A 25,017-nucleotide genomic window follows, 5' to 3' on the forward strand; every position below is an offset into this window, starting at 1 on the left:
AGAGTGCTACAGTTTTTGCTTCTATCTCCATTTTCAGTGTGTCCTGCCATGGCAAGGTCAGAGGCAGGTTGAAAAGCAGTAGGCACTAAGGGGTGTGTTATTTCTCTGGAAGGGAGCGTCACCTTCTCCAGCAGTGCTTCCCTTCACGCCGTGACTGAGTGTCTTGTGCCGTCACCTCTACGACAGAGAAGGACCCTGCAACATGGGTTAGGCTCTGTCTCCTTGCCCCAAGTACTGTGAGCCTCAGAGAGATGCATGGAGGCAGCTCAGCTCACAGCAGTGCCTCTGCATCTCCCCCAGTGGATTTGCTGGTCGGCTTCCCTTTAGCTGGATGGCAGCAATGTGGACTCCCAGTGCCCTACATGTTAAGACTCTTCAAAATGAGCTGGGAACTACCCCTTTAAACCTACGCAGGGAGCTAAGTGGATCACTGATCTGCCTGTGGAAGTTCTTAAGTCATCAGCAGTGCGCTAGAGGCAATATTTTAATAACAGCAGGTTTGAAGTGACACTTAGGAACATTGTGTATCATGTTTTGTTTCCCAGGTGAGGATCTCTTGGCTACTGTAGGTACATGAGAAGCAGAGCGATATGTGTGCACATGTACAGCTTGTGCTGCTTTTCAAGTCGAGTAAAACACTGCTGTCTGGGATAGCAGCTTTAAAAAACTGTGTGTTCTGTTTGGCTGTGCTTCTGTGCTTTTTCTATCACTTCTGGCTGCTCTCTTTCATTTAGATGTATACAGATCCAGTACTCCTGGTTATTCTGTGTATTTAAAATGTTTCGTTTTATTTAAGTGGAGCTTGAGAAGTTTTTTAGGGTTTATAAAAGAGAATAAGTGAACTTGAAAAACAGAAAAGCTGAAATCTGTGACGTAAAACATGATTGTGTGTGCAGTGAGGTTTAGAAGCTGGTTTGTTGTTCTGCATCCACATGATATATTCAAGAGTCTACCTTCTTGGTATCTCTTCTCCTGGTACTCTGGAGACTGGCAACAGCTAAAGCTGAAATAAATGCAGAACATGCTGATGCTGGTAATGGTAGTATATGATGAAGGCAACTTAGAGGGTTTTTTTTTTGGTTGGTTTTTTTTGGGGGGGGGTGTTTCATATGAAGTTGTTTTTAAGTATTTACCAGGCTTAGGGTTGGGAAGCAATCATCTCCTGACAAAGCCTGATGAGAGTTTAGTCGCTGCTTCTGGTGATTTTAGATAAGCTTTTTTGAGGTCATACAGGAGCTAAACTTCGTTAATGCCCAGATTTCTAACAGGAAAAAGAACTACTGTGGTGGCCTTGACATATGGCCCATGTGTCCCATTGCACATTCCAGATGCAGCTCTTGCCTTGTGGTCAGTAGTGTCGTTAGTGTGACATCAGCACAGGAGAGAGCAGACCTGTGGACCCTTTTGTGTGAGGGACTGTGCTGCTGGGGGCCAGATTGTCCTCTAATGATCTCTGCCAGCCCCAGGTGCTTGAATGTTCAGTCTCACAGAAACAGGATGACTGAAAATCCTCTTCTGTAAAAGTGCAGCGAAGAGTGAGCATGGGAAATGTGAAGCATTAGTGAGAGTTGATATTAACCCATAGGGTGCAAAGCATTTTTATATTAGGTAGTCTATCAAAAATGGCAGTAAACTGCCTTCTTCATGGGATTGTGAGCAAAGACAGGCTGGAGCAGGTTTCTCCACTGATCATATCTGTTTCTTCTCAGGAAAAAGACAGACATATCAAGGAAGGGAGAAAGCCTTCTGTGGTTGGTTTAGAAAATTTACTGGTAAAGAGAAGACAGTCTTGCTATTATTGTTTTGATGCAGTGAGTGTGTGCTGGCACAGACTTTTCAGGATGCTGCTTTTCAAGTGTAAAATTGTTCTGTTTAGAAGCAATTTTACTCTGCCCCCCTTTTTTAGAAATGCAATGACTATGTGTAAATCCCTCACAGGATGCAGCACTCAAAAATGCTTTTGGCTCCCGAACTATAGCAGTTTGGTTCTGTGCCAGGCAGTTTCTAGTTCATAATTGGAGTGAAGATGCTTTTAGTGTTCTCATTACTCCCAGGCTGGGAGCATGCTGATCTGCATCCAGCCATCAGGTGGAGTAAATGTGCTTCGTTGTTTTATTGTCTTAGGAACTGAACAGAAAGAAACACTCAACTTGACAAACTCAGTTCAGTGAGAACCTGCGAAGATTCCCATACATTGGAAAAGGGGAGAAATTGGGGTTGGGAAGAGGCAAAGCCAGGTGAAGGCTTGTAGGAAAGTGGGGAGAGAGAGGGTGTCACCTTCAGCACTTGTTCTTATGCTGAGCTGGGATATGCCCCAGCCCAGAACTTGCTACCTGGGAAAAACCCAGGAGGCACAAGGTGATGTGCAAGGATTAGAGCAAGGACCACTAAACCTGAGGAGAAGAAAAGCTTTAGGGCTGAAATGCCTGGTTATTGCCAAGCTAGAGATCTCTAGGCAGGAATACTGTCATGTTTAGGACCTCAAGAGGTATAACTGAGTGGAGTGGTCTGTATAGATGCACCAAATTCTCCTCTATTTCCTTCCTCTGATAAGTCTGATAAGTGACTGTACTGCTGTGTCCCCATTTCTGTGTCTGTCTGTATCCAGGTGTCAGGGCCCTGGATACACTGATACGTCCTATTTGCTCTGAGCAGCCTCACCTGGGACCTCCACCCAACACCTCTGCTCGTGTGCCCAGGAATCTCACTTCAGCTCAGCTCTGAGCCTTCAGTTCTGAGTGATGTTGTGGGAGTTGCTGATCCCTCACCCCAGCCAGTGCCGTGTCTCTGCCTGCTTAGGGACCCCATAGATTCAGACCTTTGTCTGGACTCGACCTCAGGCCTACCTTGTCATCATGGACCTGGCTGCCAATCTGGGCTCCTGGTTGAACCTTGCCATGATCTCTGGGCCTGCTCTGCTCACCTTGCTCAGGTGCTGTAAGAATGAGACCCTAACTGGCAAGTCCCCTGCCCTGCCAGCCAGGGGATCCTCCCTTCCCTTGGGGAGCAACCGGACTTCACTGCTCCCTGACACCAGGAGCCCAGAGAAAACAAGGGGTTCAGCTTCTAGCTGAGGATGGCAGTAGGAGCAAGGGCAGTAAAGCTTGCAATATTTCTGTGTTGGCATCAAATTAATAAGCCCCAAAAGCTATTGAACATAGCTGCCCATCTCGTCTCTGCTCTTATTCATGTGACCATGAATAAGTTCCACTGACATGTGGCCTTGCTCCTTTTGTTCACCAGGCGTGATGTCAGTGGAGTCCAGAGCTGTCATCAGGTGTCCTCTTTTTGGACTAGTTCCACATTTGTATCTTGTAAGCAAAAGTTAATGTAGCATAGTAATTTCCATTGTAATCAAAGTTGAGCAGTGATGTAGGAGCTGGCCAATGGATGTGGCCTTGCAAGCGGTCTGTGATCTCCGCGCTAGAGATTTCTATTCTCTGCATTCCAAAGAACGAGCTTCAGTGAAACTGCTGGCTGAGGTGAGACACAACAGAATTGTGAAAGTAAAAAACAAACTGCTTCCTCAAAACATCAAGAATTCTATCTCGTTGGGATCTCTTCATCTGGGCAGGTTACTTGACTCAAGGTCGTAGGCCCATTGCTTCATGTTTAACGTTTGCTGTGGAGTAATTGTACTGGCATTAGTATTGATGACAAGAGTTTCTCTAAGACCAAGACGATGTCCTTGAAGCAGCTGGTATCTGGGCAGTAGCAGATTTTTATCTCTGACTTGCATAAGAACCTGTTTCAATGGAAGCAGCAATCCTGTAGTAAAAATCTGATCGCTCTACTTATGAAATGGGCATCTGGGATACAAGATAGGCTCTGACCTCTAGTCCTCAATTCATGAGTTTTTCTTCATGTCTTAGAGAAGTGTTGGCTTTCAAAGACAATTCCATAGGCTTTACTGTAAGTTTTTGATTGTTTCAGGTCCTTGTTAGAGTTTGTCTTCCTAAATCTCATCAGGTTGTGTGCTGATAGCCATTCAGTTCATTGACGTCTTCTTTCTAGGTCAATTCTATCCAGATTCTCCCTGAATGCCAACCCTGATTTCTGCAGAGCTTGTCTAATAAATCTGTGCAGTTGTGATCTAAAGCTCTGATGATCAAAACCATGTAATGTTTTCCTTCAACTCTTGCAGTTCTGGAAGACTCTCTCATGTTTGTCTTAGCTTGTTTTCTGTTAGGATTTAACAACAAAGTAATGTACTGTACACCAGTAAGAGCAACTGGCTTTGTGTATTATGGTTGGGGTAAATTACTTTGGTCTCCCTCCAAGCAAGGAGAAATAGGTTGTCTTTTTTCCTACTTGATGCAGTTTTTTTTGGAGCCAGGGGTTAAAGTTCCATAAAACTGTGTCAAGTGGCAACTATTTTATCCCCTTGTCTGGGTGAGACTAGTTGCATAAAAATACAGTGATGTTTCTCTTACAAAGGTGTAGAATTGAATTTGTAGTCCAAGGAAATACCTACTTCTGAAGCTTGAAATTCCACTAAATCTGGCATGTTCCTGTTGATAGTGGTTCATGGCCACTATTATTTCCAGTGTTCTGGGGTCACTGCCTTCATAAGATTTATTTGTGTGGCTGAGAGAGAACACATGTAGGACAGATAATCCCATCAAAGTACAAGAAGAAAACAATACTTGGTCCTTCCTGAAAGCATCATAGTTCCAATGGAATGCTCACCTGCCAATATATCCTGTTCTTTTTTCTCTCGAGAGTGAGGGTGGATGTAACTTTTTGAATCACCTTTTCACCAGGAGGCCATCCCAAGCCTGCTTCTCCTGTTCTTGCCAATGCGTAGCTGAACGCACCATTGTGGTGGTGGTCATTGGGTGGAGTTCTTGTCAGTAGAACAAACTTCTTAGACGTAAACTTGGCTCCTTTTGAGGCCACTTGAGAGTGTAAAGGGTTACAGAGGATGGGAAAACCAGCTGAACTGGTATAGCACTATCTTCTTGTTGGCTTGCAGGGCTGGTGTTGTCTAGCTGGAGCACTGCCTCCACTTCCTTCCTCTGTGAGCTTTGAAGTTTCTGCACTGGGGTGGTTTCAGGCCATGAATAGCCAGATTTCAGAAGTTGTTACAGTCAGGGATATTGAGTAGCTAAAAAAAACCCAAAAACAAAAAACAAACCCATAACCTTTTTTTCCTTTTCCAATGATTTTACACCACCCCATCCCTAAATAATTTTGTATCAAGCTTTTCACAGCAGTTCATCTACATCTCCCAGGTGTGCTTTGAAAGGTGAAATTTTGAGAGGCAGAAGTCTGTGTTCCATTAGGACACTATATTACTTCAAAGTGTGAAATAGAGAATAGAAATAGTTACCAAAATAAAGGTGATAATGCTTGCTACTTGCTGCCAGTCATCCAGTTGGTAAATCTAGAAGGTAAAAGTGTTGTTGTGGTTCATTTCACAATGAAGTTGCAGTGTGATGTAAAAGTAGGAATGTGCTTTCAAGTGAATATGACTGCCTATAATGTAACACTATTCTTTACCTGAAAAGATTTTGCTTATTGCCTGCAAAGGAATAAAAGAGACCATTTAGCTTTTGTGTTTTAATTTGTGCTACACCAGGTATTTAGGTAAGATGTGCTATTCAAAGGGAGCTCGTGTTCTGTTGAGGTTATAAAAAGAAGAGGCTATTTTTATGTGTTATCAGGCATATAGCAAGTGTATTAAAATACCATTGCAAAATGGCTCTTCATGAAACTAATACTTGAATTAAATGTGAACCAGTCTGTCTTTCTCTTTCCTACCTTTGTGCAGTGTGCATTTGGTTAATCAGCTTTAAACAAGAAAGCAATGTAAGCCCTTGAACTGTGTTACTATTTACAATGTTTATTTTTTCGTCTGAGTGCTAACCTAAGACAGTTTTATTTCTTCAAAATCACATGTGGGTTTTTTGTGGTGTGATCTTGGACTGCTCTGCCTGTTTTAATGCTAATGGTGATAAATGCAAACTTGCCTCGTTAATAAGGTGGTGTGACTTACTCTTTTGATATAGATATCCCTGAAGAAGAGGCCAGATACTGGACCAGAAAATTGGAACAAATAAATTCACTGGGAGATGATGAGGTAAATATCTAAATTGAAAGATTAATGTAGCCCTGAATGCCATATAACTTGCTTTTATTCTTTGTATTGGATCCCTGTGATTGTTTGCAAAGTAAGATTTAACATAGTAATGCCTGTACCAGAAATGTAGCATTTTAAAAAAACCATACACACATGTTGATGTGAACATCACTGAGTAAGAACATGGTGCTTGCTTAAACCCTTTGATAGGTCTCTTTCCATAGCAAGATAACTTACAAGATATTCTGCCAATGCGATGACTTCAAGAGATTTTTCTTCTGGGATCCTTCATCTGTTCTTTTCTGCTCCTTGTATGAGTCAGTTGTTTTACTGCGCAGATGAAGGAAAATAAGGTGGATTTTCTTTCTGACTGAGGACAGGCCAGTTTTTCCGTGGATAAAAATGTTTGGGGCAATCTCTCTTGCCTTCCTAGAGGCTTGAGAACCTCTAGGAGTCGATGAAAAAGCTCAGTCTGTGATTTGTCCTGTCAGTGATCCTGCTGTGGTGCCTCCCTGCTCCCATGGGCTGTAGGAGCAGTCCGTGCCAGGTACTTCAGTGAAGCAAAGGTGCCCTCTAGTGCTTCACTGAGCTGGTACTTGCTGACAGATACCCTGAGACTTCCCTTTCCCTACTGTGCCATTCATCTGCATGCTAAGTGCATGCTTTTGTCAAATACCAGTACCAAAATAATCTCTCTGTATTTGTGACCTAATGGTCTCAAATTTATTGTGGCTGTTCTGTGTCACCAGTGAGAAAATGAGAAAATGTAAGGACGCCTTTGCAGTGTCTGACTTAAGGTTCTTGTCCCATGTCTGCCAGCCACCCAGAATGGGGATGAGATCTTCACTGCATGTTCATCTAATTGGCGGTGACTTGTAGCTCAGGAACTTCCAGAGCCAGAGGCAGTATTCTTGTGTTTAACAGCATTCAGTGGATTTTTCTTTGTGGATTGCAGTTGCCTTTTCAGTGCACCCAGGTCAGTTATGTTGCAGCAAAGGAATTCAGCACCTTAATTGTGCATTGCCTGAAGAAACACCTTATTTGCTCTGGGCGAATAAACCCAATGTTGTGAAACCAGCTGGTGGCAGGTTTATTTGGACAAATTAAATGACTGATCCTCATGCATCCACTCTGTGCCACTCACCTTTATAGACCTCACCTTTTGGGCTGCAGAATCCCAGTCTGCACAGTGGTATTTATGGTGCAGGGCAGCTTTGTGCCTTTATCTTCTTTTCTGTACGTTAAGTTCAGCTATCTCTGAGACAATGAATGAACAGACTAAGGTTGCACAGCAGTATTCAATAGGCAGGTTCATTTGGAGTTCATATGGTGTCATAAAAATGCTTTCCAGCCTCTCTTCCTACAAACAATACTCAGTTTTCATGTTGGGACTGCTGATAGCCGTCAGGCTGATGCCTTAAAAAGAACAAACTGCTGCCATTTTGGGATCTCTGCGGATAATAATTCAGAACCCGTTGCTGTCCTGTGCTTCTGAAATTGCTCATCAACAGACTTCCTTTCACCACTTTGTCAACCAGTCAGTGCTGTCAGATCCGGCAGTTCTTGTTTTCACAATCCTGATTAACTCAGTGGGTTGGCAGTTTGCTGATGACAAGACTAACCACCTCTCAGGATCCCTTGTGCATTTTAAATAGCACAGATTGGAAGATAACCGCAGCGGAAGTCTGCGGGTTGTCACCTTCCATGTAAAGAACTGGCCATTAATCCTTACCAAATCCAAGGAGAGACTGTCTGGTGGCCCTCTTTTGCACAGGCTGCAGCACCATCTTGCTGAGTTTGCCACTTCCTTTGTTGTCAGACCTTTTTTTCCCAGCAAAGACTGCTCTCATTATTTTGGTCAATTGTCCTAATTTTCTCGTATCTCTATGTAATACAAGATGGAATAACAAAATAAAATCACTGGCATTCCCCTTGGGAATGCTTTGATGCTGTAACAAACAGCTTTGTACAAAGTCAAAGCTGGCTAATTGAAATACCTCTGTGTTCTCTAATTTAGTATTAAATGAGATGAAAAATTCTTTACTTTGGATGTAAAGTGGATCACAGGAGAGTTTGCAAGTGTTGACTGGGCAAACATTGTGTTCCTACCCTGCCAGACACACTAATTATCTAACTGCTTCCATCTCCTGCTGCAGAGTTGCTGTGAGCCCACTTGAATTTTGAGCTGTTTAAGCTCTGCTGGAGTGTCTAAATGTAAACAGGCTTATACTCAGTTCTGAGCTCCCTGTCACACCGACATCATGGTGTGGAGAATCAAGTCTTTTAGGTGTCTAATTTGAGGCCTCACAATTGATAGTAGGGTCCTGTGCTTGTAGTAAAGCAGATTTCACCCTAACAAGATGTGCACTTTGGAACATGTGATTTTAGCATGAAAAAAAGGACACTTCTGGGACTGTGTTTATATTATGGAGAATATATTATAGATATTATCCTTATAGATATTATGCTTTGATACTGCCAGGGATATTTTCTCTTATGTGTGGCATGCTGTATTCTGAAAGCTGTTTCATAAAATTACCATTTGCTTTTTTATCCATCTGTGTTTTTTCCTATTTTTTTTCCCTCCCTTAGTACTCCTTTCAGGAGGAAGTCCAGAAGAAACCATTGCCCAGTGCTGCCTCCCAGTGTTGTAAGTTAGACTTTTTTCTTCTCAATATTTTTTCCTCTTACAGTGTACTTAATTTCCTTCTGTGCTTAGTTATCAAGTGATGGTACATCAGAACAATATTTTCTTGCTAGAAATACTTAAATCTCTGTGCAGCCAGCAACTTTTGTCAGTTATGAAAAGCTGTGCTCCTCAAAATGCTGGTCTAAAGCTTCTGATGCAAGGAAGCAAAATTGAGTCTAACCTGCTGGAGTCCTTATGTGCAAAAGGAACAGCAAATGTGTTCAAAGTCACCTGGATTGTTAGACCCTTGTAATATTGATGCCTGTAAGAAAATGCTGAGTTTTTTTCATGTGACTAAGTCAGGCTCTTTAAACGTGTTATCTTTAAACATCCTGTGTTAAATATTATTTTTATTACTGTTTAATGAAATTTGAAGAGGCAGAAAGTAGATGGAGACAAGTACTGCTGGTAGCCTTTTAACATGCACCAGAGGTTTGTGTACTTGATGTCTAATTTCTTTAATATTACTTTTCAATGCTGTGTTGATGGATGGAAAAAATGCTTTTACTAATTTCTGCTTATCTCGTCTTGCATTTTTTTATGCTTCTGAAAACGTGGATGGAAAAATAACCTAGGAAATACTGTATCTGATGGTCTGCAAAATTAGATTTCTGAAACACTGCTTTTAACGTACAATAGATGAAAGCTCAGTGATGTCTCTTGTGAATGTCTTATCTACTTTTGGCAACAACATTAATAAAATTCAAGTCTCATAATTTAGACAAATCTTTTATCCTCTACTTCAAATCCTGTAAGACTTGGATATTACACGTTGCAGGCTGTTTATCCATTAGGCTGATTATAGGATCTCCTCAAAACTGATAACATTAGGAAATGCTAATTACTGTTTACTTTTTTGAGTAGAATTAATTACTCTGTATAGTATTGTAATGTTGTCTTAAAAGAATCTTCAACAAAATATGGATATTAACCAATTGCTTAGAAAATCCAAATGTGCTGTGTAGCTGGAAAATGTACAAAGCTCCATATGAGAGTATTTCATCAATGCTTTCACTCCAGGTAGCACTGAATGTGTCCTCCCTTTCTGAAAAAAAAAAGTGTATGTAAAGAATAAAGCAGTTTTTTTGTTTGTTTTTGGTTTTTTTGTTGGTGATCTGTTTTGGGTGGGTTTCTTTGTGTTTTGTTTCGCTTTTTGCATAGTCAAAAGGTCACAATTGATTTGTTAAGCCTACAAATAAGAAGCATTTTGGGAGAAACAGATATTTTATTAAATCATATTAGCATAGTGAGCAGAACTCCTGATGCCAAAAGGTCAAAGAAAAGCTACCTGATGTGAAATGTCGAAGAAATTAACATATTTGCTGAAATTGCTTTCCTGGCTCTGTGCCCTGGACTTTGCTTCTGTTTGGGAGAGGCTGGTTTCATTGGCTCTTCTAATTATTGCGATGTATGGGTAAATTAGAAGGAATGCTTCTGTGTAGAAAAAATAGCTGCACCTGTTCCCACAGCAGGGTGCTTTTACATCTACCTGTAGCCCGTTTCTCCCCTGGAGAACCAAATGGGCTCTCGCAGGCAGACACAGTGAAGAGCAGCACTGCAGCTGCCCTTTTTGTGCTGCCTGTTAACAGCGTGCACCTTCCTTGAAAGTGACCTTTTACAATAATTAATTGAAGGCCCCTGCTTTGAAAAGTAATGTCACACAAGAATTAGTGTAATCATTCATGGGATTAAAACATCATTAGAATGGATGTTAAACATTTCATAGCAGTATGTGGTTAATGTATTTAAGAATTTTCAATAAAGCTCATGGCACTGCATGTACTTTTGCTTATTTACTGCCTGCAAGTATCTGGCATCTATGAATATCTGTTTACATGGAAAAATGTAAATTAGACATTTAATATAGAGGTACTCTTGAAAAATGAACTCTCCCTGCATCAACCTGTGCATTAGAACCGTCAGTTTTCCTGACTGTAGCACAGTCCTTGGGTACTCAAGAGTTTAACCCAGAAGGTGCATTGATTGTATCTCTGTTGAAAGCTGACCTGACCTTTGCATGTGACAGAGGAGCTTAACCCCTTTCACACAGGAGCCTAAAATGTGCCCAGTACGTAGTGTTCTTACTTACCTTGTGGGTTAATAATTGATAGCTATATTTTTAGATGTAATAAAAACATCCTCAAGAACACTTGCAAGACTCATCCAATTTTCCATCATGATGTGCTAGATGAGATATGGTCACTGCTGGGAGCAGGACACAATCAGCTGGACATCAGACTAAGGGTTTAAAAGGAGAAAGAGAAATGCTCAGTGTAAATAGTTTTTGCCCCATGAGAATGTCTTCCCAATCCTAAAAAATACAAAACTGATAAAGAAACCACACCTGATGCAGTATAGAACAGAAGTGCCGCAAAACACTTCATGTAGGTTGCATTTAAAAAAATGGTGCATAACTGCACATGCCACTGGTGTCCTGCTTAGCCCTCTTGCAGGTCTCAGAAGAACGTTTCAACATCCTTGTTCTAGCTAGAGAAAACCTACTCCAGCAGGAAAGATCAGGTTCATTAAATGGAGAAATACATGTCCTCCTTATATGTTAAATTAGATTACACTTATGCCCTCTTCTGCTTCTGTACTTTGCAGACATGTCTGTTCCCTTTCCCCAACCACCTTCTTGTGGTTGTTTCCCTCCTCCTGCATGGATGCAACTTGTTCTGTTATCCCCCCATGAGTACAGAGGGAGAGATGGATGGAGCAGGATGTGGGAGAAGAGAGGTGGGCCCTGTCTGAAAGCCATCGTCTGATCTGTGAGGGTGGGGTTTTGTCTCTGGTTGTGTATGGGCTGCTGCCTTGGCATGGTACCATGGGAAATCTCAGCCCAGACTAGAAGCTCCAATTTTTCCAGAGATTGTTGGGCTTTCAGGTCCACTTTCACAGTCTCAAATGTTGTTTTGTTCTTAGAAGAGTCTGACCCATAATTTCTGAGGTAATGCGGTATTTAGGCTTCCTACCTATTCTTAAATGAAGCAGGTGGTTCTTCTAAGCCCTGCTGATTTTGGCACTCCTGTCTCTTCCTTTATCATACTTAACCGTTTCATTTTTACCTTCCAACTGCTGTGCTTCCCTGTATATTTCTTCTGCCCCAGAAAGATTGCATGCTTCCAAGTGATTTAACTTTCAGTGATTCCGAGCCATAAGCAAAGCACTATAGTGCCCATGGATCCAGTTTTGTTTGCCTTTATGTTAAAGGCAGTCATAATTCTTAATTTTCTGATAAGTCATTGTTGAATAACTGAAGCATCCCCATATTAGCTTCTACAAGCAGCCTGAAATTAAATGTAAATTAAAAAGAAACCCAAGGTTTTATTGTCTGAAATTCACTTTAAATGAAGCAGATTGAAGAAGCGTTATTTGATTATTTTGGCATTGAGTCAATAAGCTTTAAGTTATTTATTGTGGGGAGTTACAGATATGTTTTCCTCGTATGCTCAAAATCATTTCTGGCAACCTAAAAGTCCATTATAATCCATAAGTGAGTCACACTGAGAGTGTTTTAAATGCAACTCTGACTTGGATCAGTCACAGTCCAAAGTGGGATGAGAAAGATATTCTGCATCTTTGCAAAAAAGATTTGGCAGACGTGGTTAATATCAGCTACTGTAAATACTGTCCTACACCATTTGTCAGGGAGTTTACAAATCTGGAAGAGAGCAGGTTTGTTCAGATTCTCAGGAACGATAACCTAAGTGCCACTGAATCAACCAATTCTGTCTGTCTTCTTATCATCGACTGATAATCTTTGTGAGAACGCTTTATTGTTGCTTTTCTTCATATATGTTTTTCTTCCATTTCCTTCAGTGCTTTGCTCTGTAAAATCCCTGGTTACCAGGGCTGTGGTGGGTGGTGGTTTTTTGTTTTCCTTTTTCCTTTTTTTTTTTTTAAAAAAAGGGGGGGGTAGTTTTGTTTTGTTTATTTTTTTTTATTGTACATTTTGCTATTCTTCTTTTTTATCAGCAGAAGGCGAATTTGTTGCTTGGCTCTGGACTGTGTGTTGATACCAGCAACAAAAGGAGAAAAAACTTCTGATACACTGTTATACCACCAAAAGAACCAAAGCTAGCCTGTGCTTGGTCTGCCATAAGATGAGAGAGAAAGGAGCAAGATTACATCTCTAAATGCTCTCTGGAATGTGTGTGTGTGCACATGCACGCAGGAAAAAAAATGCTGCAGTTTTGTTTTAGATACACGAGCAGCTTTTTATCCACTTAAAATCTGGCAAAATGTTTTATACACATCATAGGAATGGATGGCATTTTTTGCCAGATCAGTTTGTTGTGGTGACCCTTCTCTCCCACTAACACTCGAAGAAATCTATTTCTGCACAATATATAAGGCAAAATTCTTTTAATACCTACGCATTCACTACTATTTCAAAGGTACAACAAAGGCTGACTTTGAGAGGTTTCATTCCTGACGCCCTCTAGTTTTCTTTTTAAGACCTCAAATTCCACTGGTGCCTCAGGAAGGCTTGTACATTCCTCTGAATAGAAGGACTCTGATGCTGAGATGATGTTTTTTTCCCTGGTGCTGATGAGGGGTTTTGTCTGGTAAAAAACCCAAAGATTGCCCTCCCAAACCCTGACTCTCCAGGAAGCCCTGATACTATCCACAGTGATGTATGGATGTGATGATACTGTGGATATTGGCATCTTTCTGCTGACATTAATGTGCCACTGGGTTGGGGGCATCCCACCCTGCTGCTGGATGAACTGACTCTTTGTCAGCAAATGTGCCGAAATGACATCCTATTGAAAAAAAATTTGTTTTCTTCTTCAGTAATGATACGTTAAAAAAAGTGATCTGCTATACCGGTGTCTCAAGGCCAGACAGAATCAAAACACTTTTAAACAGGCCACAGCTTGACCCTTTTGATTGTTCATAGAGATGTATGATGTGTGTTAGTGGAGGGTCAGGCAGCATAGTTGTCTGAGATTGCTGGGAGGTGATGCAGCTGCACAGCTCTCCTTGCTGTAGAGGTGTGTGCTATACATCTAGATTCTTGCCTTTTTTTTTTGATGGTTACCAGCCTGATTCTGCACCTAAACAACAGAGGTCTGCAGACACCTATGGCATCTCTAGACCAGGCCAGTTTGGGAAGGGTGAAGAGGAAGTCAGTGATTGTTTTACCCTTCTCAAGGGTAGGTGACAGTAAAGATCATCAGTCATTGAAAAGCTGTGCTCCAGTAAGAGTAGAACTTCTGGCCACAGTGCAGTTACAACAGTCCTTGAAAAATGTTTAGTATAATTCAAAAAAATACACGAGTGGCTATTTTTTTTTTCTTTTTAATTTAAGCTGGGCCGAGGATAAACTGCTTTAGCCTGTGCAAGGGAAATCGTTGTATGAGCTGTTTTGTGGTCATTTGGTGATGGGCTGGGAAAGCGAGTTCCTGGGCTTCTCTGCTTCTGGGTGATTGGCAGCTCCTGTTCCTCCTTGTTTGGGATGAATCCCTCCTGGGAGACTTGTTTTCTTGGCATTATGGTACTCACTGTCAGGGCTGGCTGAAGGCATGATGGATCTGTTAAAAGGAACACAGATTCAAGGTCTTACTCCAAAGTGCCTGCCTGCAGTTTTAGGGTAAAAATGCCACTTCAGGACTGGATATGTCTAAGGAAAAGTACTTGGCAAATGAAATTTAAAAATAAAAATACTGGCTATATTAGGAGATTATACAGTAAAAAAGTTTGACTTACTGCTGAACTCCAGAAAACTCTAAGGCTTTGTTTTTGCTGCTGATCCCCTAAATATACCTTTTTTTAGTTGTTGTTTTCCTAGAGTATGGGCTGCATTCTGAGAAGTGGTGACAAGGAAATAAAGCTTTGACTTTTAAATAAACTCCAAATGTAAAGCTCCTACTGAAATTCTGAACATTGCTAATACTGATGTGTGTCTCTGTAAGCAGTGATCAAACAATGCAAATGCTCAGTTAAACTCTGTAGCTTTCATAATTTGTCCAGCGCTCTTCATGAAAGCTACCTTTTTTTTTTTGTGCAGACTTTTTAAGGACTTTAAAACTTTATTAGTCATCCTTTAATGTCATAGCAATAGGAGGAAATTAATTTGAATTTTGCTGCCACAGTGGAATATAAACTTTTTAAAAATTGGACTAAATATTTTAAACTGATAGAAAAATTTTTGCCTGACTTTATGCACAAGCCAGAAACATGTGCCCTTGAGCAATAAGGCTTGTACTCAAAGTCCAAGACTGAAAATCAGAAGGAAAAAAGGCACCAAATCTTGTATCCCAGCTGCTGTAGAACATTATATTCCTCTTTTTCATTATGCATATATATATAGTGTTAGGTGATCCACTATGGTCCAAAGTTGTATCTCATGAGGATTATATAAATCTTTTGCCAGTACTTGTGTTTACATCTCTTAGTCTGTGTAAAATTTTTAAGACAAGACAGCTCTGTTAGATATCAATGCAGTGATAGAAATGTTACAGTTTTTCCATTGTAAATAAAATTAGGTGGAGCTCTGCCTGATTCTTTTTACTGTGGTTTTTAATGAGTTGCACAAGCTTGTAATAACTTAGTGGGTACTCTAATTTGGTGATCCAAGCCCTACTTAAATTCTCAGCTCTCAATCTGATTTTCTTTAGCCATAGTAAAGGTGGCCAGAAGGTCCCTTTCATTTAGTGAAATAAAATACTCCAAAAGCTCAGCATAAGCTGAATGTGGTGAAAAAAAGGGAGCAAGAGGGGAGTACTCTAATGTCACACTACAGTGCCTATCCTTGTCTCTGTCAGCTCCTTTTAGCTCATTTCCCTCCTGTGCTTTCTCATCTCCTTTTGTGCAAAGGCCTTAGCCTTCATCTGTGATGTTCAAAATTGAACTGGAAATAGTGGTACTTGTTATGAAACCCTCTTGGTCATCCTGCTTACTGGAAACTTGACTTCCTTCTAAAACCTTTTCAGTTTATGTTTGGTATTTGAGAAGCTTATTCCACTAAAATACCACCTGTTTAGTGTTAGGAAGTGCATTGAACACTGGAAGAATGAGGATTTCTATGGAATCTGAGACCTGGCACACTCTGTTGAGGGAATTAGCCAGGGGAAAAGGAGGTTTATTAAACCTAGAAAAAAGAACTGACCAGGACTTTCCCAGCTCTGTTTGTATTCTACAAACAGTATTTTATTAGCACCAAATATAGTGCAATATCCTGAGCTTTGTTTGCTTTTATAAACTTATTTAGATGATTTCTGTCTGTGCTCAGCATGGGATACAACAGGGTAATTAAATAATTCAGCAGCATGACTGTAAGCAGTGGACAGCAGGGATAGTAGGTGCCAGCCACTCCCAGAGACTTGTAAACAGCAATGAAACAAAATGGCACACAAGCAGTCAAATTAGACTGCATTAAGAACTTGGAATATTCTGCTTTTCTACAGTGTCCCTGCTGATCCAGGCTTGACAGTGTGAAGTGGGGAGGAGGAGTTCCTCCTTGAATAGTTGCATAACTGAGACACAGAACAAGCATATGTTATGTTCAGCTAACTGTGGGAACTTAGATGTGCTTTATAAAATGTGTTAATGACAAAAATGTTGTAGCTTCCAAGGCACCAGGCTGCTGGCATTGCTTAGTCCTTAATTGGAGGTTTATATGAAACCTCATTTTTTGAGTACTGAAACTTATGAATACAAAATAATGTGATAACCGAGACACACACTGTTGGTATTTAAGAGCACATGGAGTAACCAGTCTGACTTGTGTGTATCATCTATTCTAGTGTTAATGTATGTTGTTGTATGTCTTTAGAATTACAAATTTCCAATTTTTATCTGTCCAGACTTCTTGATGTTTTTAATTCAAGTTAGTACAGGTTTAAATTTGTTCCTGAAGGTGATCTGGAAGGGATTTTTCTTAACAAATTGAGGCTATGCATGTTATTTTTATGAAGCAGAAAAACAACTTGAAAAGGCTAAAAGGAAATTCTGTTTTCATTAACCTTCAAAATATCAAGACTGTCAGCCCAGGTCTTCTGCGATTATGCTGAAGGACTGAGATGTATACTGCTAGCTCCTGAATCTTAAATGAAGCAGCATATGTGTTGAATCTTTAATAAATTCATCTTTTTTTCCAAAATGTTAGACGCTGAAGTGAAGTGGGTGTTAGTAAAAACAAACAAAAGCAGAGTTTTGAGCTTCTGCCTTACTCTCTGTTACTGCATCTCTTTCTGTTTGCTGCTGCAGTATTGTCTTCCAGTCGTTCTCTAGTTGTAGCACGCCCTGGTTAGCCAAGATACAACTTCTCAGTGTGGATCTTGCAGGGTAAGGAGCTGGTGTCTCATGGCAGCCACCCTTCTCCTCACCCTGCCCTGCTTGGCATCAGCTGATGTTTGGGCATGGAAAGTTTGTGGAACTTGGTAGCAGTGAGGTGGCCAGGTAAGTAGCTGGTTCAGGGTTATCCCTGTCAGTTTGAGGACTCTTTGCCTGTGGGAGGTGGTAATGTTTCTCCTCCAAGAACAGAGGAAGAGAAAGGCTCATTTTTAGCACTTGGTGGTTTTCTCCTTGTTCCAGTTTTAAACAATGACTTTCATTATTGGTTTGTGCCACCAGGCCTTTTACTGTCTAGGAAATAAGGGCTAGGAACAGTCTGAGCTCGTTTCAGGGGTTTCCCCTTAAAGAGCCACTCATTCCCTCCACACAGATTGATTACAGTGGTTTGTGCAGAGGCTGTCAGTCTGGGTGTTTTGTCTTTGTGAAAGTTGCAGAACAGGTAAGCTCCATTTCCTTTGTGGTTTTTCTGATCTGCATACTAGTTTGAGAAATTTATAGTATCTTCTGCTATTTCTTCCCCAGTTTCTTTGGGATGTTACGTGTGCATTCACTTGTGAATAATGACATGGATTTCACTAATAAGTAGCCTGACTGCAATGATGCTCTCTCACAACAGAGTTTTTCTGGATCTTTAGTATTGATCCAGATATCTGAATGTTCCTTCCTTTGCCTCTTACTGTTCACCTGAGATACAGACTTTTTGATGGAAAGATGTGCTGAAGTTGCTATTACATGTGTTAGTGGCTTGAGATTTTCAGGAATGAGATGCACAAAAGATATTGTTTGACTTATACATTAATAGGAAATTATTTTCTCTCTAATGGGAACTATTGATTACAGCACATTAAAGCTCAGTGCAGGGTTCTGTCAACATCTTGCTTGTTTTTCTCAACTTTTTCCCCATATTTGTCTCTATTGCCTCTGCTCTCCCTCCCTCTGGTTTCCATACCCTTCCTACTGGTTGTCTTCCTTTCTCATCTCTCTTTCTTGGATGTCTTTTACTTCTGGTTTTTTTGCCAGCTTGGTTGTGTGTTCCTCCTTCTTCCCTCCTTTCCCCCTGAAATACACTCAGACCTCTGTCAAAGCTGATATTTAGGCAATCCATGGATTTTTGTTGCAGTGAAAAACAAGTTTGAGATGACAGCCCTGTGGTCAGGGTCACGTAAACACTGTCAGGTGGACACTGGCAGGTTTCTGATGCATTTGGATACATCTTCATCTTGCCAGCACAGCTGGCACTGGTGCGTTGTCCAAGTGGTGAATTGTCACACTTGCTGCTGTGGACCAGAGACATGACATTTGTCTTGTCTCAGGCTGTAGACTTCTGGTGCTCAACTCGATGGACTTTGCTTTTTCTCACTTGTTAAGTTCTGTGAGCAAGAACTTCTGTAAACAGGAGAGGAATAACCCTTTTATACTCCATGGAAACTGCATTTATTGAGCATTATACCAGTTTAATATGTGGTCTTTTTCTAAATCAATATGATAAAAAATATAATTGAATTTGTTCCACTTGGTCAAGGCTGCTTCCTTTATTGACCAAAGCAAACATACATGTGTTGGTTTGTTTTTTTTTTCTCTAACTACTCTTGTAGGAGCCAGAAGGCAGTGACCTACCTTTGAAGCTCTAGCAGATAATAAAAGTGTCACTTTAGGCTGAGCAATGCTTGTGCCTGTGCAAAGCACCACACGTGTGTCAGAGCGTAGTCCAGGAACCTTGAAGTACTGATGTGTATCTGAGGAACTGCATTGCTTAGTAAACCTTTTATTTCTGCGAAGAAAGGAGCAGTCTAGTTGTAGCTCTGATGAGAGAGAGGGTGAAACCCTGATTTGCTTTTTTAATTTTCTTGGGGTACTCCACCTTTGTACCTGTTTTCCCGGCTCACCTTTTCTTTCCCTGTAGATTTGAAGCCCCTCTGTAGTAGATGTACCTAGGGACTAAACCCTCGGGAAGCCAAGTTACTCATCAGGACTAATCGTCACTTACTTAAGTACTAGTTCAGTGGTGATTTTTTGGGACAAAGATACTTTTTTTCCCAGAACTGTTTTTTGCAATTTTAGCTAAAAGCAAGAACTCGCCCACTCTAACTTTGTGACTCTTATTAATGAGTGCAGTGTGAGGGATATGTTTAATCCTCTGAGCTGTCACCCTCTTGGTAATGTGTGCCTGGCTGGTAGGTAGAGATGAGACTGATAGCCAGGACAGAAAGCTCTTGCTTGTTCTCTTCCTGCAGGTGAAGAATTTGTTTATTGTCTGCTGCACTTGGCCCATCAAAACTCCTGTAAATGTCACTTTTTAAAGTGTTTTTTACACGTAGTCTTCTAGAAATGCTGGATCTGAAGTGTTTCTTGGAGTTGCAAGTTGTGTGCATGCTTCTGAAGTGCTTTAAGTGTTGTATGTGCTAGTTTGTTGCCTCCATTGTACTGAGTATGACCTTGGGGTCACAACATGGATATTGATAAGTAAAAACTTGGTTGTCTTACCAATTTACAGTTCAGCTTTAGCATGAATTTGTTGTCACCTTCAATTTTAACAGGGAGAGATTTGCTTACTGTTGCAGAATTAACTTGTGGCCATTTGCATCCCTGGAACGTTGTGAGAGCTCTTACATTTTTCGCCTGTGTGTTTATCTGCCTAAGAAAGTACTCTACACTTAACACTAGTTTACATGCACACAGTTTTTCATGGTGTTACTACTGGTGTGGTGCTCTCACCGCTGGGTTAACTTCGTTCTTGAAGGGGGGCAGAAGTGGAAACAAGGAGCAACTTTTGCCACTTGACTTGCAGAGTTTAGCCTGGAATCAGATACTGCTCTAAACTGGACTCTGGTTTCTGGGACCTTCTATCTATAATCCTGATGAGTGCACTGGGAAATAACTGTTTAACTGCTCTTGTTAGGTAATGTGTTGATTGATAAGTATTTTGCCTACCTGTGTTGATAAATGCATGATTGCACAGCAATTCCTAGAGTTCATAATGATCTTAGTCTTCAGAATGTCTTACAAACAAAATGAATACAAGGAGCAAGCCCCAACATAAATTTAATGTTGTATTTATCAAGAAAAAAAAATCTCTTCATGATCTATAAGGCGTTTTAAATACATGAAAAGTATGCTTGTGGTTTGTTTTTCTAAGCTTTCTTTTTCCATTCCTATTCTTTTCTGCTGTTTGTGTTACATGCAGGCAGCTGGAGTTATTTCGGATGGGGAGAACAGCTGAGTACGTAACAGTTTGATTTCTTGCAAGCTTTCTGATCGTATAGTGATGCAGCATGCTCCAGTATGAGGAAAAGTGGAAATATTCATGCATATAGAAAATCCGTTCCATCGTATTTTCTTTCACTTTCACTGAGTCTTCATATTTGTGTGGATGGATGGCTGTTCATTTTTTCACTTTTTAGCTTTGTTTTGCTCATGTTTTAAGTGAGTTGCTTTTGCCTTCTGCTGGAATTTGAGGACATGATGACAGAACTGGACTATTACTCTCTTCCTGTAAAGGTGATTCTAGTTTTCTGCTTATGTGTGTCTTTTGTGTTGGTCTTCATACCTCTGTAAGCCCAAATCAGTGTTTGGAATGATGGAAAAACACAAGGGAATCTGCAGTGATTGTTTTACTAAGATGTGAAAATATGTGGAAATATCTTCCAAATACTACTAATAGGAGTAAATCTGAAAGCAGAAATGGCAGGTGCACATATTCAAGCTCAGTGAGACACTATCATGGCAAAAGTGGCAGGGCTTTGCTTTAACTAATGCTTACCAGCCTGGGACAGGTAAAATTCAGATACTGCAGCTGACTGTGATCTGTGGGGCTAATGCTACATGTGAAGACTGGTGTGATAACCTGTGCACCGGCCATCAAATTTTTGTTCATTTTTCCAGATAATGTGCATGAAACATCTTCACTTTCTGAAAGTCCTACAGGCAAGGCTTCTGCTCAAGATACAGTATGTGGCTTCTACAGCCCATAAGACCTGTAAAGACTGACCCATCAGGCTTAAAATGAAGGTGTCTGTTCCCTGTAAAAAAGCTACGAATGAGGGTGTTGCTAAGGGGAGCATGCAAAGAAAGATCACTGTGATTGCATCCATCAGGGAGGGGATTCTGCCTGGTGCTTTTCCATTTTTGACACAATGGGATCTGGAGAGGATGCTCTTACTGCATCTGAGTCTAATGTCCAGCTAATGTTAGAGTGCATTTCACACATGGACCTGTTCTGCATTTTAGAATTCTCCCACCACTGACTTCCCCATTTCTCCTCCAGCAATGTTTTTTGTCCTCCTTGGTCTCCTGTCTTTGACCAAAGAATAAGTTCTTTCTGCATCAGCAGTGTTGACCAACTCGTGCTGTCAGTGTTGAATGTCTCAGTTGTTTGGAGTTATTCTCAGAGGTGTGGTAGGATAACTGAGAGGTAACTAATTAACTTTTGTACACTACTAAACCAAAGATTAGTGTCCTAAACAGCTTTCTTTAATTTCTCAGTTTTGGGTATTTGGGAAGGAAGTGGGGTGCTTAGGCATTGGTCAGTGAGAGGTTTAGGAGGGTTGTGCAGAGTATTTCTTCTATTTATCTGGAGTGTTGGTGTGTGGAGTTTTTGATTTAAAAGGTATTTGTATTCATGAGGTTCCCTTCCTCCCTGTCCTTCATCCTTCCTGTGCTATCCTCTTTGAAATCACGTGCTATCCTCTTTGAAATGCTTATAGGCAGGCCTGGGCCAGTGTTGATGATGTTTCCAAGTGAACTCCATTATCTTGACAATGTTATGAAAAATACACTTCTAATTGTAAACTTTCAACAGCAACTGAGAAGGAAGCAGCAGAAACAACATGATGGTAGCTGGAAGATTTTTCCTGGTAAGAGCTTCTTGCTAAAGGACTGCTGTAGCCCAGACCCTTCTTAGAGACCGGGGCACTTTAGGAAATGTTAGCAGCTAGTGCTGCTAACCTGGTCTTATTTTAGGAAAGGGAAAGACTTGAAGAAGTAGGATAGATGTTCAAAGTAGTCTTTGCACTTCAGCCTGTCAGTTTGGTTCTTGACTGTTGAGTGTTTCAGCAGCAGAGTAATTTCAAGTGGGAAAAACAAGATTATGAAAGCTCTTAAACTGAAGACTCAATATTGTAAACTTGCCATCTTACAATTATGCAAATTTCTAATGTAATTTTAAGTGATGAGGGCAATACAATGAACTAATGACCTGCAGAATTGCACTTAAAGTATTTCTCACAACCTAGGTGTTTTTAGCATGGAGAGATATAGAAGGGCCTCAAAAAATACCCTTGTGTCTTTTTTTCCCTTCCTTATTATTCAAGTCCTCTTAAGGCTCATATGCATTTTGATTAGCATAAGTTTTTAGAAAGTGTCCATGATTGCCATAAGGGACTGATGATTTGGCAGATGATGGAGCAGTGGGGTCTGAGACTTAAGGAATGAAGTTGTGGGGAGCTATCCTGAAAAGAAGTTTGAGTGGATGAAGGGTGGGGAAGGTGAATTGCAAAGGCCTTGGTGGGGAGCTGGCAGAGATCTCTGCTGACTTGGACTGGACATAGTTCCTTCAGTTAGAACACTTTATTCTCTTCTACCATTATTGAAATATACAAAAGCTGTGAACAGCTCAGTGCTTAATTTGGAGAACTAGTGAGGATTTTGCTTTTGTCCAAGATTTTGCTCAAGTTTATGGATGATAACTAAGCTTGCGGGACTGGACCTCAGCTCCCAGTGGCTGATGACACATTACGCTAGAAAAGCAGGAGGCAATTAATACAGCCTTTTGAGAGGAGTTCCTGCTGTGCTTTGGGACCTTAAACCAACAAAAACACTTCTTCAAGTGCATTCATCCAGCCACCTGTAATAATTTTGCTGCTGGCTCTCCTTCCTGTCCTGAAGCTTGATTTAAGGAAGTTGCCAGAGGCTAAAGGTGACTAGTTGACATGACATGACGGGACTGTGCAAAGTGGTTTTGAGATCAAGATGTTAAAAACTCTGTGTGTTCTACCCTGCAGCAGTGTAATAACTTTGAGAGGCAGGAGCTGAGGGGAGGAATAACAGGCAGAGAAGGTATCTCTCCTTTCCTTGATTTTCCCCACTCTGTAAAATCCTACTGTGTGATGTCACAATCCGATGGGTTTTCTTCTTATGCTGCCTATATGCATGAATATTCAATGATGAAACGTGAACAGCATGCTTGTGCCCTGCCCCTTCAGCCACACCCACAGCTGTCTGTGCAGTGGGTCCAGTGACAAAGAAGCAGTTTTCGTCCCTTGAGAGCTCTTTGGTATATGTGAAATTTCTCAAAGTGCGATAACAGTTACTGACTTTTTTTGTTTATTGTTATGTAGCTTGTTATTAATTTAACTAATCTGCAGACTGAGGCTAAGCTACAGCTTCGCTTTATGGAAGACTTGGTGTATCATCTGTTCGAAGAAAATAGTACTTGAATTTATCACACCATGTGTGTTGTGAGGGATATTTTGCTGAAACATGGACTGTAATGCCTCCTTTTGAAGAGGCACTGCATCCCCAAAGCTGCTTCTGCAAGCTTTTGTCAGTCTCTTGCTTAATTGAAATTTAAACATCAAGCATGTTAATGAACAGGATTATCACTGTATGCTGGCATTTCACAGAATACTTTTTTGCAAAGGTAACGTGTGCTATATGCCACATATGGGCTAGTTTTTGATGCTTTTGATCAGGCTGAGCAATGTCTTCATTTGAGAACACTTCTGTTAGATAAAGTGAGGTTGCTCATAGGGTAGTTGCAGTTCAGCATGAACAGGAGTTTTTTTGAGTTGTCTCTTATTTATGAGGATTTCTGCCTGGTATTAACATCTATGGATGCTGTTAGGCTCATGGTGCATACATCAAAGAAACAGTATGTTCCTGTCTCAAGGAGCCTTGCATCCTTTAAACATGCCTCAGGGAAGCAGTTAGTGTCATGATCCCAAAGTGACTTCCTCATGCTAAACACCAGTAAGAATTGTGAGAAATTCTGGTACCAGCTTTTATAAACATATATGCTCTAAATGTATGATTAACATTTACATTTAAGCTAATAGCTATTTTTGGATGTTGCTTAGAGATACTGTGGTCCATGCGGGAAATCTTCATTTGATAGTGCAGAGGTGAGATGGGATGGCTGGTTAACAAATCCAGATGGTGCTTCTGCGACAGTCTGATTCCTTTGGAAATCTCTGAGCCTGTCAGGTGGTCAGAGCTGCTGACCTGTAGAAGCTGTGTCCTGATTCCTGGTAACCATAACTGTCTAAGTCTTTGCACGCCCTGATACTAAGCTTAGCCCAATACTAGTGAGTTACTGGATTCACTGGGGTTTTTTGACCCAGGTGATTGTACTACTAACTTGTACTTTTTGCTTTATTTTTGAGGTTAGCTAAATTGTTTATCCCTAAGGCTGTTCATCTGGTGACTTTTACCAGCTCCCAGACCTGTATCTCAACTAGGCTGCCTTCAGCTCCTACAAGTGCTGCCATGATGATGCAGCCACAGCTGAAGAACTTTCCATCGTACCAGAGTTACTTAGGCTTTAGCTTGAATGACAGCTACATCTGATAGGACCAAGAAATTAGTTGAGCAGCAAAGTGAGGCGTTAAAAGGCTCTTTGGAGCAGTGTGTTTCTTTCCCAGTAAAAGTAATTATTGTGCATTAGATGGTAATGGCTCAAGTGTTCAGCAATGTCATTGCTCAGCTGAGTAATAGCTTGTTATTCTTCTGAGGACAGCGTGTGCCTTGTGATTGACAAATAGATCAACCCTTGCTCCACAGGCTGGAAGTTTGGTGCTCCTCAGAGTGGTTTGACACCTTACCATATAAAATCACTTTTGTGTAGTAAATCTTGAATGTTTCTCCTAAGCACTGAACTGTAATAAAATTGATGGACACTGCTTTTAATAAAGCTGAATAAAGCAGCATATGATTGCTATTCATTTCTATT

The 25,017-nt window shown here is 40.8% G+C and overlaps 1 protein-coding gene across 2 annotated transcripts in view; it reads left to right on the forward strand.

The window, feature by feature from the left end:
• The window catches only part of LOC135407051 (uncharacterized), a 76,294-nt gene that overhangs the window by 36,239 nt on the left and 15,038 nt on the right, over nucleotides 1–25,017 (forward strand). The window contains exons 6-8 of one of the 2 annotated variants that reach the window (XM_064641752.1): nucleotides 6,012–6,082; nucleotides 8,675–8,732; nucleotides 20,257–20,292. In XM_064641752.1, coding sequence (XP_064497822.1) covers nucleotides 6,012–6,082; nucleotides 8,675–8,732; nucleotides 20,257–20,292 — 165 coding nt within the window. The remainder of the gene's footprint in view (nucleotides 1–6,011; nucleotides 6,083–8,674; nucleotides 8,733–20,256; nucleotides 20,293–25,017) is intronic. The other variant, XM_064641753.1, reaches the window with a different exon arrangement.

This window comes from Pseudopipra pipra, chromosome Z, assembly GCF_036250125.1.
Source record: "Pseudopipra pipra isolate bDixPip1 chromosome Z, bDixPip1.hap1, whole genome shotgun sequence".
In the NCBI taxonomy this organism is placed as follows: domain Eukaryota; kingdom Metazoa; phylum Chordata; class Aves; order Passeriformes; family Pipridae; genus Pseudopipra; species Pseudopipra pipra.